Here is a 16,189-nt window from a genome sequence, read left to right as displayed (position 1 = left end):
TAACCATTAGACTTTATATATATATAAAAAAAAGACCTGATACCAAAGGGTTAGTTAAGAACCAATTACTTCCATACCAGCAGCTCCTTTCCACAAAGCTTTGGGGCCTTCTTCCCGAAGGATCTTTCTAAAGCAGTCCATCACACCGCTGTAAGTGGTCTGGCCAGCCCGGGCAGCCACCTGTAATCTAGTCTTGATAACATCAGCAGGGGTCACTAAGGATGCTGCAGGCATACCTGTGGGCGAGACACAGCAGCATCTTAGTCCACTCACATTCTCACTCTATAAAAATAACTGGGTTTTGAACTGCGAGCCGTGGAAAGAGAGTGAGGAAGCCAGTGCAATGAAGCGCCCATTTTGCAGTCCTCTGGAAAGCACAACACGCCGGTCCTGTCAGCGAGTGTCCACGGCCCCCTCCTACCTTCATTTGTTGTTTCTATTCTTAAATACATAAATATTTTTAAGCAATTATTTATCCGTAACACTATTTCAAGTGGTTGAGAACAAACAGAGAAAGTGGTTTTTAAAAAAAAAAAATTTTTTTTTTTGCTTCCCTGTTGAAATCAGAACCTCACAGAGTTATTAGGTCTGATTTTTCAGAGGTGAGGCTTATTATGTGTTTCCTCTTCATGGTTTCCTGGCTGCTGGCAGTCACAGGAGGCTGCTCCTCTCACACATCCAGCCACCCTGCACTCCAAAACCCTAACCTCTCTTACCAGAAGGCTGTAATGATAGCAAAGTAAACACTGAGAGCCTGTGTGTGACTCTTCACACTGATCTGTCCTCCTCCCAAAACTGATACAACTGGACCATTTTTAACAGAAGCCTTAAAATTTATACTGGCTGGTATAAAATTTATACTGGCTGGTATAAAATCAATGAGAAAGGAACAACAACGACAACAACAAAATCCCTCCCCAAATTACCAACGGGAAAATTTTCTACAGTTGTTTTTATCCAAAAATGGGACAGCCCATGTTTAGAGTTTTTAAAAGGGAGACTATTCAGAAAACACTGTCTCTTATGGTTTTATTACTTTTCCATTATGAACCTATTCCAAACCAAACTGGTCAGATGCAGATGCATAAATCCCCTTTGCTTTTTTTAAGGCTTAATAATTCTGTAAGAATTTCTGTCCAAACCAACATGGTCTGGCTTATAACTCCATCTCATCCTTCAACAGACAGTTTTAAAGGCACAGTGTGAGCGGGAGGGGGTGTGTCACTGTGTATTACATGCTCCCGTTTCTACCAGAAAAGCAGTGTCTTCCTCTTGCCTCTCCATTTAAATCTGCAGTCATACATGTGAAAAGCTCACTCTGTATCCAGTGCTTATCTAAGAAGTCCTAGTGAGCCTCCTATTAGCTTAGAGGGACTGCTGTCATGTTGAGCCAGGAATCTATCCCCTGACATGATGAAAGGAAACACAAAAAAAAATGCTTAGAAACCCACTGCGTTCACACTAACCATTCTGCTGCACTTCCTCATTTAGAGGGAGTTTAGTAGGGACTCTCCTCTAGACAAAATAAAATCCTCCTGATCACTTTGCAGGTATGATCATGAGGGGCTGTGAAAGACATGGGGGCAAGAATGGGGGAAATGTTCTTTTTTGTAAATATTTCCTGGTCATGAGACAAGTATTGGAAAGGAGGAGAGTAGGAAGAATAGATCCAATGAGAATATGTCTGAATGAAAATGCTAAAAGAAGTGCACGCCTTTAATCCCAGCACTCGGGAGGCAGAGGCAGGCGGACCTCTACAGAGCGAGTTCCAGGACAGCCTCCAAAGCCTGTCTCTCAAAAAACAAAACAAAATACAAACAAACAAAAAAAGAAGGAGGAGAAGGAGAAGGAGAAGAAGAAGAAAAAGAAAAGAAAATGCTAAAAGAACCACATAAACTACTTAATAAGTTGTCTGACAAAGGAGATTGATGTATATGTGTGCTCGAGAAATCCTACAACCCAAACACAAGCTCAGTCATATCCATCTGTAGCTCAAGTCTAGGAGTCACTACAGACATCACCGTGGAGACTTCTAAGGTAGGGGCTGACAGTAAACCTGGAAAACTGAGTTCAGCTACTCAAAAACTTGGTCAGACCAGCCACAGGTCCTACAAAGGGCTTAATCACCAGACAATAGGCAAAGACTGCTTTCCAAAGCCTGAAGCCACATGGATGAAATGGCCTGGGAGTGGAAGAAGGGGGGACCAGAAGAAAAGAAAGTATCTTCTATGTCCTCAACAGGAAGCATGCAGCCAGCCTGCTTGATTCTTTATCTATAAGACTCATATATTCGAAGTGGGGGCAGGGGAGACAGGAGAAGGGGAGGGAAGGGGAACTGCGGTTGGTATGTAAAATTAATAAAAAATTTAAAAAAAAGACACACATGCATAGCCCTTAGCCATGCACCATCTTAGCAACAAAAATGATATTGGGTGCTCAGCAGCCAATTAAAACAACTATGGGTTTTCTAGGGATCCCCCAACTACTCCAGAAGATCACTGATAGCAAAAAGAAAAATTGACTTGGTGAATCCAGACAGCTTTGGAGCCAGAGGCATTATTTTTCATAAGTACCATATTAACAGTAATAACTTTGCGTTTCTCCATTTAAAGCTTAAATGGAGAATACACAATTCTTTTAGGTCAAGGCCAAGAGCTTCCAAATTCTTCTTCTCAGCTCTTGTCTATATGATCAACTTACTAGGCTGGCTATTGACAGCCATGTGATAAGGTTACTCAGTATGAAGGAGAAAAATCTTTATACTTCTAAGCTTAGATTAGTTCTAAGGCATGCTGCGTTGACAATTCACAAAGGTTGGTTGATACTGTTCAAATTGAAGCTGACTTAGATTTTCTTTTGTAGCTGAAATGGAAGTGTTTTGTTTTCACTTAGGACACTGGATCCATTTCCATTGATGGTGGCTACTGGACTCATTCCTCATGTCCCATGTATGTTTTCTATCTCCTCTATTTCCTGTTACTTCCCTTTTGCTCTCCATTCCTTGATAAATACAATAAACATGACATAGCTGTGGCCCGCAAATATCTATCTCACTAACACATTTACATGTGTGCCTCTCTAACACATTTACAGCCTCTTCCACCAAATCAAGAATGGTAGTTCACTTTTGTTTGGGCCTTTTTTTTTTTTTTTTTTTCTATCCTTCCCATGTCTCCCAACAGCTCTTCTTGCATAACAAATACGAATACCCGAATCAGCAAACATTTTGAGTGATTTAGAGCTATAACTTTTCTGTCAATGATGCTTCAAGTATGCCACATTGTCCTTCTTAAATTCACTCCTCATTTGGCTACAGAGAAAGGAGCCCCGGAAGCCTGTGCAGACAAAGCTCCGTCCTCCCCCTGGATGCTACTAAGTCTGGGAACATCACTGTGGTTCCAGACCTCGTCTCCTGGTACTCAGTTGTCTGCTGTCCTTCTCTTGTAACCCTGATATTCAGTGAACCTGTTTTGAAAAGTCAGTAGACCTACACGCCGCTTCAATGTTCTTATTTCCCACTATGTATTTTTGTGCCACATGAGTGTTGTCCCTACCAGGTCTTTATTTCCCAAATGTCTAACTTCTTCACCTTTTCCTCATTCTTTTCTCAAGGCAGGTCTTACTGCGGCACTCAGGCTGTCCTCAAACTCTTCATTCTCCTGCCTTATCTTCCTGAGTGTTGCGGTCATGGGTGAACAGCTCTACGTGAGGCCAAGCTGGGTTTTCTTCAGTCAGATCTGTTCTATCATTCAGAACCATATGGGTCTTTGATTTTAACAATCATTTCATTAGTTAAAAAGCAAAAACCACCCAAGGTCGATTCTGGCCTCCAAGTGAGTGCAAGGTCAGCCCTGATCACCCTAATGTGAAGCTGTCTCTAAATAATCAAGTAATCAATGCCCATCCTCAACACCTCAAATAAGCACACAAAATAAATTTTAAATGCCACAGAACTTCACATGTGTTACAACAAGCCAATTTCCCAATTTTTACCTTGTGTGATAGTTATGAAAGAGGAGGTTAAAGACCCTATATTGTTTTTATAACTTCCTGTATACTTTTTTTATTTATTTAAGAATGAAATGTAAGACACAAAGAATCTCCTCCAAGCTTCCGACTTACAGTTCTTGCAAGTTTCCCTCCAGTTGCCAAATTACGTTTTTCTCTGTCTCTTTTCGGATAACTTTCCTTGCTGCCCCTTCCTGTCTGAGGATGCCTGGCTGTCTGCTGATACTCGGAGTGAAATGGCGGGCTGAGCAGCCACTGCATTTAGCCGTGGGTGGCACCAGCCACACTCCAGACCTGCTTCTCCTACAGCGCTGTTTTGGATGGGAGAATCCTTCATGCTGCAGGCGCTAAGGCAGGCTGGCAGGGCTGAACCTTCCCAAATGCTGACATGCAGAAAGCTGAACGGTGCAGTGAGAATAGTTTATTTTCTACTCCGCTAGGAAAGAGCTGTTAATTTATGTTTTGCTGTACCTGTGGTTAAGGTTTGACATGAGCTTAAGCCCTGCCCTGCTTTCCATCAGTTCTACACATGCTATTTCCAGGCCCATGGCTCATTCTCTACATCACCACTCTGAGGTTTCAACGGGCGGACAAATGTTGCTTGAAGCTCTAGGTGACATGGGGAGTGGCTAAGCTGGCTATATGTCCAGAAATGCAGCTTTCTAACTTACCTCTTTTAGAATTCCTCAGGCATTACACTGTTCACTCAGGTCAAGAGTCTCTCCACTTAGGCTTTTACATTATCAATAGTTTTTCCTGCCAGTGCTTTGGCCTATAGCCTCATCAACTTCAGACTCAGTCTGGTTGCTTCCTGAGTAGAGTGCTACTGTTTTTAATGTGTATTTTCTAGCACTTTAAGACATTAAAGTGAGAATGTCCACTTCATCACCCTGATCTGTCTCCACTACTTTTTATTCTCAAGGCTCTAAGAATTGAATTATTCAACTATCAAATCTTCTGTGTCAGCAGCCACTTCGCTCTTACCTTGAGCCACAGGCACCCAAAAAAAACTACTTCTGACCCACATCCAAAAAGAAACATTAAGTACTTATTTAAAACTGAGAAGCTCTGGGGTAGTAATAAAGGCATCCCAGGTGTGCTGGCTAGTTTTATGTCAACTTGACATACGCTACAGTCATCTGAGAGGATGGAACCATAAGACTGGGCATAGGCAAGCCTATCAGTGATTGATGGGGAAGGGCCCAGCCCATCGCGGGTAGGAGTACCACTGGGTTGGTGGTCCTGAGTCCTGTAACAAAGCAAGCTGAGCAAGCCATGTGGAGCAAGCCATTAAGCGGCACTCCTCCATGACCTGCCTCCAGGTTCCTGCCCTGTTTGAGTTCCTGTCCTGACTTCTTCAGTGATGAACAGTGATGGGAAAGTATAAACCAAACTGTTTCCTCCCCAAGTTGCTTTTGGTCCTAGTGTTTCAGCACAGCAATAGTAACTAACTGGGACACTAGAGACTAGGGTGGCTGTGGTGCTTAAATACCAGCAATGCCTCCAGAACTGCAAGATTATTGTGGTTTCATGTTAAAAACAATCATACTTTCTACCAGCAAACTCAGTTCCCAGAATCCATTTCTCCTAAAAGACAGATCCAAGACCAGAGAAAGTCTTTAAGCCTAACAATTTGCTTTGTTTTGATAAAAATCACTTATGTAAAAGTTTCAGTCCTTTGGACAGTTCTAAGACTAAGAACTATATGATTCGATCTCTTTATTGAATTCTATTTTAAAATCTTGGATTGTATTCATCCTTTCCATGAGTCTTACATTTGTGTTTTCTTGGGCATCACTCAGGCATTTATTCTCTTCAAGTTCATCACTTTTAAGTTTATTAAGCTGTTTTGCTTTGTGTCTTCTTTAAATTCCTAGAACTCTTTGATGACATTTGTGATTATTTTCTTTTTTTAATTCTGTGTTCTAGAGTTCATGAAGGTAATTATTTTCTTTCCTTTCTTTTTTTTTTTCTTTTCTTTTTTTTTTTTCTTCATCAAGGAAATTTTTATTGGCTGACATTTCACAGGACCGGTAGATTTGGACATGGGTGGAGATGGAGATGCTATCTGGATCTTTCATATTGTTTAACTATTTTGCGTTGAGATCTGAGCATGTGGACCTCTTTTGTCAGTTCTTGTCTAATATGGGCAGAACAGGATGGAACAGAAGAGGGAATGTGCAGGTTGGGGTGGGCCTAGAAATTGGATGCGGCTTAGGTTGAGTGACATCAGATGGGCACAGGGGACTGGACTGGTGTTCAGGACTGTGTCTTAGTCCAAGCTTGGAGTCTAGGGACAGATGCCGGGGTGGTATGAGAAGGGAAGTATTGGGTGAGTTTCCCCAGCTAGTTCCTGGAGAAGGATGTTCAGGATCTGGCTGTGTGAAGAGTTTGGATGTAGCATGGGAGGGACTAATAAGTTGAAGGAGGCAAAGAGGGTCCTGATGGAAACCTAGAGATTGGTAGTAGTATAGACAGAAGAGGCCAGACTTGCCTGGGGCACTGGGATGTGGGATAGGGATAGACTTGGGGGGTTGGGGAGAGTGTGTGGAGGGGAGGATCAAGAGGACTCACCTAGCCAGGCATTGGTGGCCCACGCCTTTAATCCCAGCACTTGGGAGGCAGAGGCAGGTGGATCTCTGTGAGTTCAAGGCCAGCCTGGTCTCTAGAGTGAGTGCCAGGATAGGTTTGAAAGCTACACAGAGCTTTCGAAAAACCCAAAAAAAAAAAAGAAAAAAAAAAAGAAAAAAAAAGAAAAAAGGAGGACTCACCTAGCTAGACTCTACCCAACAGATCCTTGCTCAGTCATGTTCACTGCTGCTTTTCTCACAATAGCTAGAAAATGGAAACAACCTAAACATCCTTCAACTAACTAATAGATAATAAAAATGTGGTGCATATATACAATGGTTATGATGGCTATTATTGGTTGTCAGCTTGACTACATCTGGAATGAACTATGATCCAGAAATAAAGGACACATCTAGGAAAGATTTTTTTTTTTTTTTTTTTTTTTTTTTTTTGCTTGATTTGGTGGGTGAATCCACTTCTAGTATGGATGGACCTTTGAGATGGGTAAGACACACATCTTTGATGCGGATCTTGAAGCAGGAAGACACAATTTTAATCTGGGCCACACCTTCTGCTGGAAGTCTATATGAGGACATAGAAGAAGGAAGCTTTTGCTCTTGGCCTACTTGCCCTTGCCTTGTTAGCACATCTATTCCATCACTGGCATTGGAGCCTATTTATTTGAGATTCCTACATAAATTGAAGACCAGCTGAGATATCCAACCTTTTGGACTAAGCAACTACTGGATTCTTGGACTTTCTGTTCATAGTGTGCGTGCGTGTGTGTGTGCGTGTGCGTGTGTGTGTGTGTGTAGAGAAAGATACTCATTCCATAAGTTCTTTTCCTCTAGAGAACTCTAATACAATGGAATACTCTTCATTTGCAAAGAAACGCTCTTATGAAATCTGAAGATAGTGGACTGAACTAGAAAAGAACAGATGAGTGAGGTGTCCTAGACAAAGAAAGAAACCATATTAGCTGGTTTCTCTCATCTGAGGCTCCTAACTTCAAATATCAGAAGAAATTACATAAAAACTTAGAAAGTAAAGAGAGATACAGATGCAGGTAATCCAGGGGTGGGGGCTTTAGAGAGGAGAGAGATGAACACAGAAGGAAGGGGGAGAGTAAATAATAAGGATATGTGAAAACTTAACTATTAGTTATCTACTTAATAAAAAAAAAACCTGTAACATATAAATCCATGCGTATACATTCACAAATAGTTAAATGAAAATTTCCCACCTGGGCAGATGATGACATTCCCAGGAGCCATAGACTATCTAATAAGAATCTCAACACAAGGCATGAAGCACTCTCTTTTGAGTTACTGGCCAATATTGTCTAAGAGGCTTTATAGGCTAGTGTTGGTGTCAGCAGTTAAGTTTTGATTGCTGACGATACCATGCACTTCAGACACAGGACCAAGAGGACCAGCGCTGGATCTAACCTGAAAAACTCCTCCCTGAGAATCAATTATCTCTCATGGTACCAGAAAGGCACCACACAAGCTTTGAAAGGAGAGCAGAAACCAATAGTCCTCCCCAACTATGATGCCTCCGAACCAAACAACTGGCACAACATAATAACCCCAAGGGGACAATAGTGGCATGTATATCTTGGTGGTAACCAACAGCTCTCTAATTGGACTGAAGGCCTGGCCAACAAGAAATGAAATCATACCTTGTGCTAGAAACTTAGCCAACTACTTAGGACTAGTGAAGTCATAGATCTTGGAGGAAAAATCTACAACTGCCAGTTTACTAAACAAGTATAACCCCCAACTAGCCTAAATATTTATTCTTATACCCACTGGTAAGTGTAGTTCTCAACCCTTATCATGGAAACTTCTCTTTGCAACAGATGAAGATCATTACAGAAAACTGTAACTGATCAAAATGTAGAGATATGGAGCCTAGCCCCAACGGATCTATCTACAAAACAAGACCCATTTAAGGTTCAGGGTATTTGTGGGAGAGGGACAGACAGGGTAAGAGCCAGATGAGCAGAAAGTCTGCTGTAAGATTGTGTCTCCCAGAAGTCTCACCAACACGCTTGCCTAAGCATGAACTAAATAAACAAGGATGACAGCAATAGTCACACTAACATGAAGGGGGAAAGCTTGAGACCCTATTAAAAAATCTAGAGGCAACTAAGGAGTGCTGAAAGCCGGAAAAATAGTCTTCTCCCAGGAAGAGAACACCAATGGGTTTTCCAATACCAAAGAGTCAGCTCTGAAAACATATACATAAGATTAACATTATATAGATTAAGCAGGTCGTATCTATATGTTTAGAACACACACACACTCACATACGAAACAACAATAATTATAGAAAAAGGGGCCATGAATTTGAAAAGGAAATTCTGTTAAAACTATGTTTAGGGAGTTTTAAATTATACACAATAAAGTCACTATAGATGAACATTTCTGAATACTAACACAATGGCAACTATTCTAAATCCTTGTCTATTATTGCTCTTAACCCCCACAATACTTTTGTGAGTCTAAAAACACACATCTATCCCTTGGCCGTCAGCCACTTCAAGAGATGTCTCCTCAGCCCTCAAGTTCTACTACACTTCTTCGAAATAAATGGCAATAACTTTTGCTTAAGTTTTGGGCAAGCTTACATGCAATAATTTGTTTAGGCAACTTTAGGGCATCAGCATTTTAAAAAGTTCAGACCAAACCATTTTCATTCTTGTGCCACTAAGTGAAATTAGGAAATAATATGGAACATGAATTAGAATCTGCCAGTACCACAGAAAACAAACAAACAAGTAAATCAACCAATCGTTAGTGAGTACTCTAAAGCCAAAATTTACTTAATAATCTAACTTGGGGGCTGGAGAGATAGTTCAGTAATTAAGAGCACTGGCAGCTCTTCCAGAGGACCTGGGTTCAATTCCCAGCACCCACATGGCAGCTCAAAACTGTCTGTAACTTCAGTTCTCCAGGGGATCTGACACCTCACACAGACATACATGTAGGCCAAACACCGATGCACATAAAATAAAAATAAATTTTAAAAAATCTAACTTGACAAAATGCAGATTAATTTCTTATCTGCCTCTTGAAACCTATTCATAAAACGTCATGAGGACTGTGTCAAAAACTGTGAGAAAAAAAAATCCTATTTCTGTAGTGTGGGTGGGGTTAGGCTGGAGGGTTTGGGGGTGGGTGGTGGGAAAGCACAGCACTGCAGGGATAAGACTTACCAGCTATAGCACCAGCTAAGAGCAGGCTTCCTGGGCTGACCTGCCCATCTTCATTTGCAAAGGAAGCCTTCACATGGGCATAGCAGGGGAAGTAGATGGCAGAGAAGGGAATGTCTCGCAGAAAGCATGCTTTGGCACCCTGTGAGGTTTGCAAAGGGGAAGAAACACCACATGAAACACACATCCCATTGAGGAGGTCAGGCTTCTCTGGAACTCACCTCAGAACAAAATATTCCTGGAGAAGACCAAATTTGTACTTAACACGCTGAAAGAGGAACAGTAAAATGTAACCAGAATCCTTCCAGCCACAAGTCTGCGTCTTGTTCTTCCAAACACAACTAGATTTGTCACAGGGTGTGAGGACGTGGGAAAGAGGAGTTCTCGGTTTACTCTGTGGCTGAGATTTCAATTAAAACAATTTTGGAGCTCTGCCTGCTGAGTGAGACTCTCTTCGAGTCTCTGTGGGTGGAAGTTGCTGTTGGCTGATCTCAAACTAAGACAGGAAGCAACAATCAAGGTGCCTCTCTGTTTATACATCAAGAGAAAGACAAGCTGTGTAGGTGCAAAGGGAAAGGTCCAATTTTTGTATCATTTGAGAATCTGATGAAAGTGTTGGAGTCTTTCCCAGAAAAAAAAATGACATATACATAAAATATATCTTTTCAGAGAGTTCTTGGATTCTTATCCATTGTTTAGGGTTTATGAAATATTGATAAATGCATCCCTTAAAATATTTACCATAATTCTGACACATTCAAGAACTCAACATAGGACAATTAACTTCAGAATTCAAGTTTTCACTAAATAAATTTCTGGTGCCAAAAATCATGCCCTGCTGAGGGCCCCAAGCATTGAGGATACCAAGAAATAGAATATGGTGTTCTAATGCAAACTACAACACGTACAATGTTTCTTAGGCAGTCTGAGTGGGAAGAAAATTACCCCTTTCAACACTTAATGATTTAAACTGTTTCTTTCACAGATTTCTAATGCTCCAAATTTCTACCAATTATAGAGATTCCCAAAAGAAAATAATGAATTCACCCAGACTCAACAGATCTAGTCACATCCAATGACACATACAGAGGCCTGGGCATGAAGTATTGGGGATTTCTGTCTGATGTTGGCTCCAGTAGGCCAAAGTTTCTCCCACCACTCATCTGTCACTCACTGTAACCGACTCTTCCTAAGAAATGCATTTCTCTCCTGACTCAAACTGAGATCTGGAGGTATACAACCCTCAGTCTTTTTTCACAGAAACTGTTTCTGACCCGGGTCTACTGCAACTTAATTAGTTGTCATACACAAGTAATACAAGAGGAACTTTATACTTAATCCTATTAAATTTAATCCCAGTTGAGCTCAACCTTTCAACCAGAACACGGGTCAGAATCTGGATTCTGTCCAGATGTGCCTGAGTTTGAATATTCCTCTTCTGACTGACCCAAGGAGATGTTTTGTGCTCATTCTGCATGAAGGTATTAGCAAAAGGGCTGTGTGTCAGCTCATGCAAGTATAGCCTGTCACTCTCCAAACTGTTAGATGACTGACAGAAAATAAGTACAGCATTCATCACGTAAGTCCTCATTTCACACATGCAAACCCTGCTGCCCAGGATCTTTATCTATCAACTGCCTGTGTGAGGGCCATGCTCCAATGCCATCTTAGGGATAACTGCAGACAAGTCTAAAGCACTAGACGTGAAGAATTTGCTTTTGGGAGAGAGGTACACAGTAAAGGACAGTATGGGCAGCTACTCAGAGCACCCATTGCTTCCTTTAGGGTTAGCTATTTAAAGAAGCTTAGAGAATTAGTACCAGTTTCTAATTTGTTTTTTTCTCCTCCATTTTGATTCTTGCTTCGAGTTTTCCTATGAGTTCTAGTTATCTGTTCACAAGTGTGTGGTGTCCAGAAGATGCAGACCAAATATGCAATTTCAGTAAAGATCAGTTAAATATGGCTCCTTCTCCTAATGTGAATAGAAAGTACCTCACATTACCTCCTAAATAAATCATGAAGATTTCTTGATTGGTATGATTTGTCCTATAAATTGTCCTTTTGACTATACCCTTAGCCATATGGATCTCCAATATTACATTTTATAGACAGACCTCTGGGTTGCCCTTATTTCTTTGCTAATAATAGATTCTCTTAAGGAAACTAAATTTCTATAGAAAAATCCCACTATAGAATATGGTGTTTATTTAAAAACCTACAAATGTAATCCACTGTTTAGACTCGTTAAAGCACTGTAAACATTTCAGAGTATTGACAACAGAAACATAAGCAACCACCCAAGAGCTGAGGTCATGCTGGGGTTGCTCTGGCTTATTCCGTTCTTTCTTAAACCCACAGTGCATGGCTTTTGTTTTGTTTTGACCATGAATGACCTACCATCTCCTTCAGTCTCTAGTTGTGTTGTTTCTACTTTTAATCTACTTGCTTCTTTAAAACTCGTATGACTTTCCTTAGTTTAGGATGCCCTGCAGATGGCTCCTCCGATCTCATCCTTTTCAAAGCTTTGCTTTTCCAGTTTCTTCTCACTGATACACCTAACTCCTTTCAGCTAAAGCTATCAATGCTCCATTCATCTGGTCAGTCAGGGTCCACCTATCGCTCCTCACCTTCTTTAATGATTGCTATGCTGGGGACACCAGCCTTTTTAAATACCATCTCTTCATTCATTTCACCCCCAAACACCACTCTCTCTAGTGAGCATCTTTTAAGTAGAAGACAGACAGGCATGGATTCCATATGGCTCCACACTGTCTACATCTTCTCAATACTGTTCTGAGTTTTTCAATACCTATATACCTGCCTATTTCAGTATGGCGGTTGCCTGCTTCATATTGGAAGACAGAGATCGGGAATGACTACCTGATTTAATTTATAAAACATCTAACAAAATCTGTGGCTGCCAGGCATGTTCTTGATGACAGTGGTTTTTGCTTTGGTGATGTCTCTGGAAGGAAGGGGCCCAACTAGAAAGGGGCCCAACTAGAAAGATCCACAAGACACTCTGGAATATGTTGTTAACTTTCCACAGGGATGCTAACTCACTTCTTTGAAAAATATTCTAGAAAGCAAAACTGTAATTTTCGTTTTTCAAAGATTAATTTATTTGTTGGAGACTAACAAGCTATAACAGAAAACTGTCATTTTGTACTGGGGTGCTAAAGTGACAAAAAGAGAGATAGGTCTGTTTTAGGCTTTGTAGATTCGATGTGATCAAATGTCATGCATGCATAAAAAGGTAAGGGACACAAACTGAAAATGTCCTTGGGACCCAAGAAGAGCAGGGGCGCATGAAAAACAGCTGAGTTCCCCAAGAAGCAGCTTTAGGTATCCCAACACACTCACTGTGCCAGCAAGTGAAGGGCAAGCACTGCTTTTCTACCTATTTGGATACCATGGTGCAAGAACTGGGCACTGGGAACAACTTTATACTATCAAGCACCAAGGGACAGAGAGGGAGTGGAGCTTCAGGAAAAGGTGAGGTGGCCCCTGTCACAGTCCAGTGAAGCATTCTCTGTCACAAAAACCAGAAGCACAGATGTGGTCAGAAGGGTTGTGTGCCTTGCCTCTCCTCTGGTACCTACCTTAAACCTGTATCTACACAAGAAACTCCTCTCAGTAAATAACTAAGAAGGGGCCCTTAGCTTCTCCTAGCCAGACAAGGCATCAGAATCCAGTCTTCCTAGAGAGGTGACTTTAAAAAACCTAGAGGACTTATTCAGTTTCCCAGGTTTCCTTTTTCTTGAACACTCCTCCTTCCAGGTCTCAGTCACAAAGCAGGTGCCAATTTGCAGGGCAGCCTTAGGCAATCCCTGACCTGTTGCTTCCACACAAAGGAAAGGAAAGCAGGATGTTAAAAGGGCTTTAGGTCCAGAGGGTGAAGAAAATGTTTCTCAGCCAGATTCTTGGAGAAATTGGTCAAGTCATTCTGAATGAGCAACTCTGCAGTAAGGAGACCGGTTGTGCTGTCCTGCAGCCTGCATCAGCAATTGCAGAAATCATGATGTTGGCCATTAAAAAAATTAAGAAATTAATCTTTCTGCCCCCACATAAAAATGTCTAATGTTCCTGGTTCCTCTTTCACTAGTTATCTAGGTAGATTTGCCTTTATTCTCTGATTGGCCTTGAATTTTCTGGGTATGTAGTAAAAATCACATATTGGAAATTACTACACACAAAACAATCCTCTAACCTAATCGCTATCTCCTATCTCTATCCTTGGTACTATACTTGATAGATAGTACCCCCTATCTCTAAAGAGAGAAATTATTTTTTTTCTTTTTTTAAATAAAAGGCTTGTTGATGAGCAGATGAGAACAATAAAAAGCATTTCCAGGCAACCTAATATGCAAATAATCCTGAGCTGACTATGCTCCAATTCTGGACTAGTCTAATGCCTTCTATCAATCACCAATCCTCTTTAAGGATAAGGCAAGAGTCTCTAAAGTAGACGCTCTTCAAGTTCACAGCCCACAACTGACATGGGTCAGTTAATAGGCTTGAGGAGGTTGGCTATAGTATCCTTATAGCAAAAGAATCACATTTTTTTTTCTTCTGCCTTTTTGATGTGGACTCAGTTGAAAACATAGGGGAGCTTTAATCAATTCCTTAGTTGCTGGAATCATCCACTCAACTTTACTCTAGTTCTGCTGGGTAGAAACAACACACAGGACCTGCCCTCCATTTGTCTCTTACACACACACACACACACACACACACACACACACACACACACACACACACACACACACACACACACACACCCACCCCTTCTAAAAGCTCTTCATCCTCTTAGAGCCCACCAGCCCCATCAACCCAACATTAGGCAAGGAGGAAGCCAGTCCCAAGGGATGGTGCTGATAAAGATGTCAGAGACAGGGCAGGTCTTTTTGCATGCTAATTCCTGCTTATTCTAGAAGTACCTGCAAACACGGCTCTAAACAGTCTATTTCGAATACAGAGAAAGGTAATTACACTCACAAAGGCACCTCTGTGTCAGGCGGGCGGGCGGGCACCAGGAGCCAGCAGGTCTGGGGGACTGGGGCTTAACCCAGACTCCCGCAGTGAATACGCATTGTCTAGCATGGGGGGAAATGCCAGACTGGAGACCCCCACAGTATTCAAGACAACAGTGGTGCACCTTGTCTGGGGAGGTTATTTAATGCTCCTGGCACCTGTCGTCAGAGCCAGCCCTTTTCCGACCTTACAGGTTTTAGAATTTATTTGGCATGCATAATTGTATATTTTGATCTGGAGCTGCAAACAATGGGCAGCATGTCACGTCTTGATCCCTCAGCACTGCTCTTGGCTCCCCCTCAGCAAGTTAACCCTTCCATACACAGCTTGGCAGCAGCAGGAGTTTCAGCCCTAAGCCTCAGTACCCAGCTTCACCCCCCCCCCCAAAAAAAAAAACAAAGAAAAAAAAGGAAGTTAGGCAATATACTTGAAACAGAGCAGAATCTGCTTCCAGGTAAATATGTAGCAGGAAAAGACATGAAAAGGAAAAGATCCTGCTGTGTGTTTTCAATACCATCCCAACTTTTGCATATGAGTGTATAATCCTAAATATGTTCCACTTCAACAGGATTTTGCTAACAACCAAACCAGTGTCAAGGCCTGCTAAGAGGATGGTACTACTGTTAAAAGCAAATAAACCAGTCACCAACCGAAGATGTCAGGGAACGTCCAATGACTTCAATTTGAATCTAAAATACAAGTGCCTCCCATTTGGTTCTAATCAAGAGACTTTGATGGCATTATTTTCTCCTTAATTCCATTTTAATTCTAAAAAATTATCTTGGCAGCCCAGGGTCTCTTGATGGAGAGAAATACTACTTATTGGTTCAGTTGTTCTGTCACTGTAAAGTGCTTTGTCACCAATAGGGTTGTCACTCAGATGGACCAGAAGCCCCGTGGCTGACATGGATATGTGTGTGTGTGTGTGTGTGTGTGTGTGTGTGTGTGTGTGTGTGTGTGTGTAATTTAGTTTCATATCACCATCACAGCACTGACCCAGAGAAAGGTGCTTTTCTTCACATTTTTCTCTCCTCCTAGCTGCATCAAACCTGCCAAATCCCATTTTGAGTCTGCTTCCTCCATTTAGTTTAATAGTTTTTATAATTATCTTTCCCATCCAACACACTGACTATTGAAATTAAAAGTAGCCCTTCTTTTATTACATGAACACTAATTATAGCTTAAAATATTAAGCACCAATAGCTACCATTAAATATACATATATAAAAATCAAGACAATGCTACTAAACATTTACCAGTGCTTTCATTTCATTCCTGTCCCATGTTTACCTATTATTAATTTTCTTCCACCTTATGTATATTGTAATCCCTGTCCCATGTTTACCAATTTTCCCTCTG

The 16,189-nt window shown here is 41.3% G+C and overlaps 1 protein-coding gene across 2 annotated transcripts in view; it reads right to left on the bottom strand.

Moving 5' to 3' along the window:
• The window catches only part of Slc25a13 (solute carrier family 25 member 13), a 189,850-nt gene that overhangs the window by 1,715 nt on the left and 171,946 nt on the right, over nt 1-16,189 (bottom strand). For both annotated transcript variants that reach the window (XM_027389891.2, XM_027389892.2), the window contains exons 15-16: nt 9,800-9,938; nt 78-236 (exon numbers count right to left, since the gene is read on the bottom strand). In XM_027389891.2, coding sequence (XP_027245692.1) covers nt 78-236; nt 9,800-9,938 — 298 coding nt within the window. The remainder of the gene's footprint in view (nt 1-77; nt 237-9,799; nt 9,939-16,189) is intronic.

Source organism: Cricetulus griseus (assembly GCF_003668045.3).
Source record: "Cricetulus griseus strain 17A/GY chromosome 1 unlocalized genomic scaffold, alternate assembly CriGri-PICRH-1.0 chr1_0, whole genome shotgun sequence".
NCBI lineage: Eukaryota > Metazoa > Chordata > Mammalia > Rodentia > Cricetidae > Cricetulus > Cricetulus griseus.
Note: the sequence above shows the minus strand (reverse complement) of the source record. Positions and strands in the feature narration are given on the sequence as shown.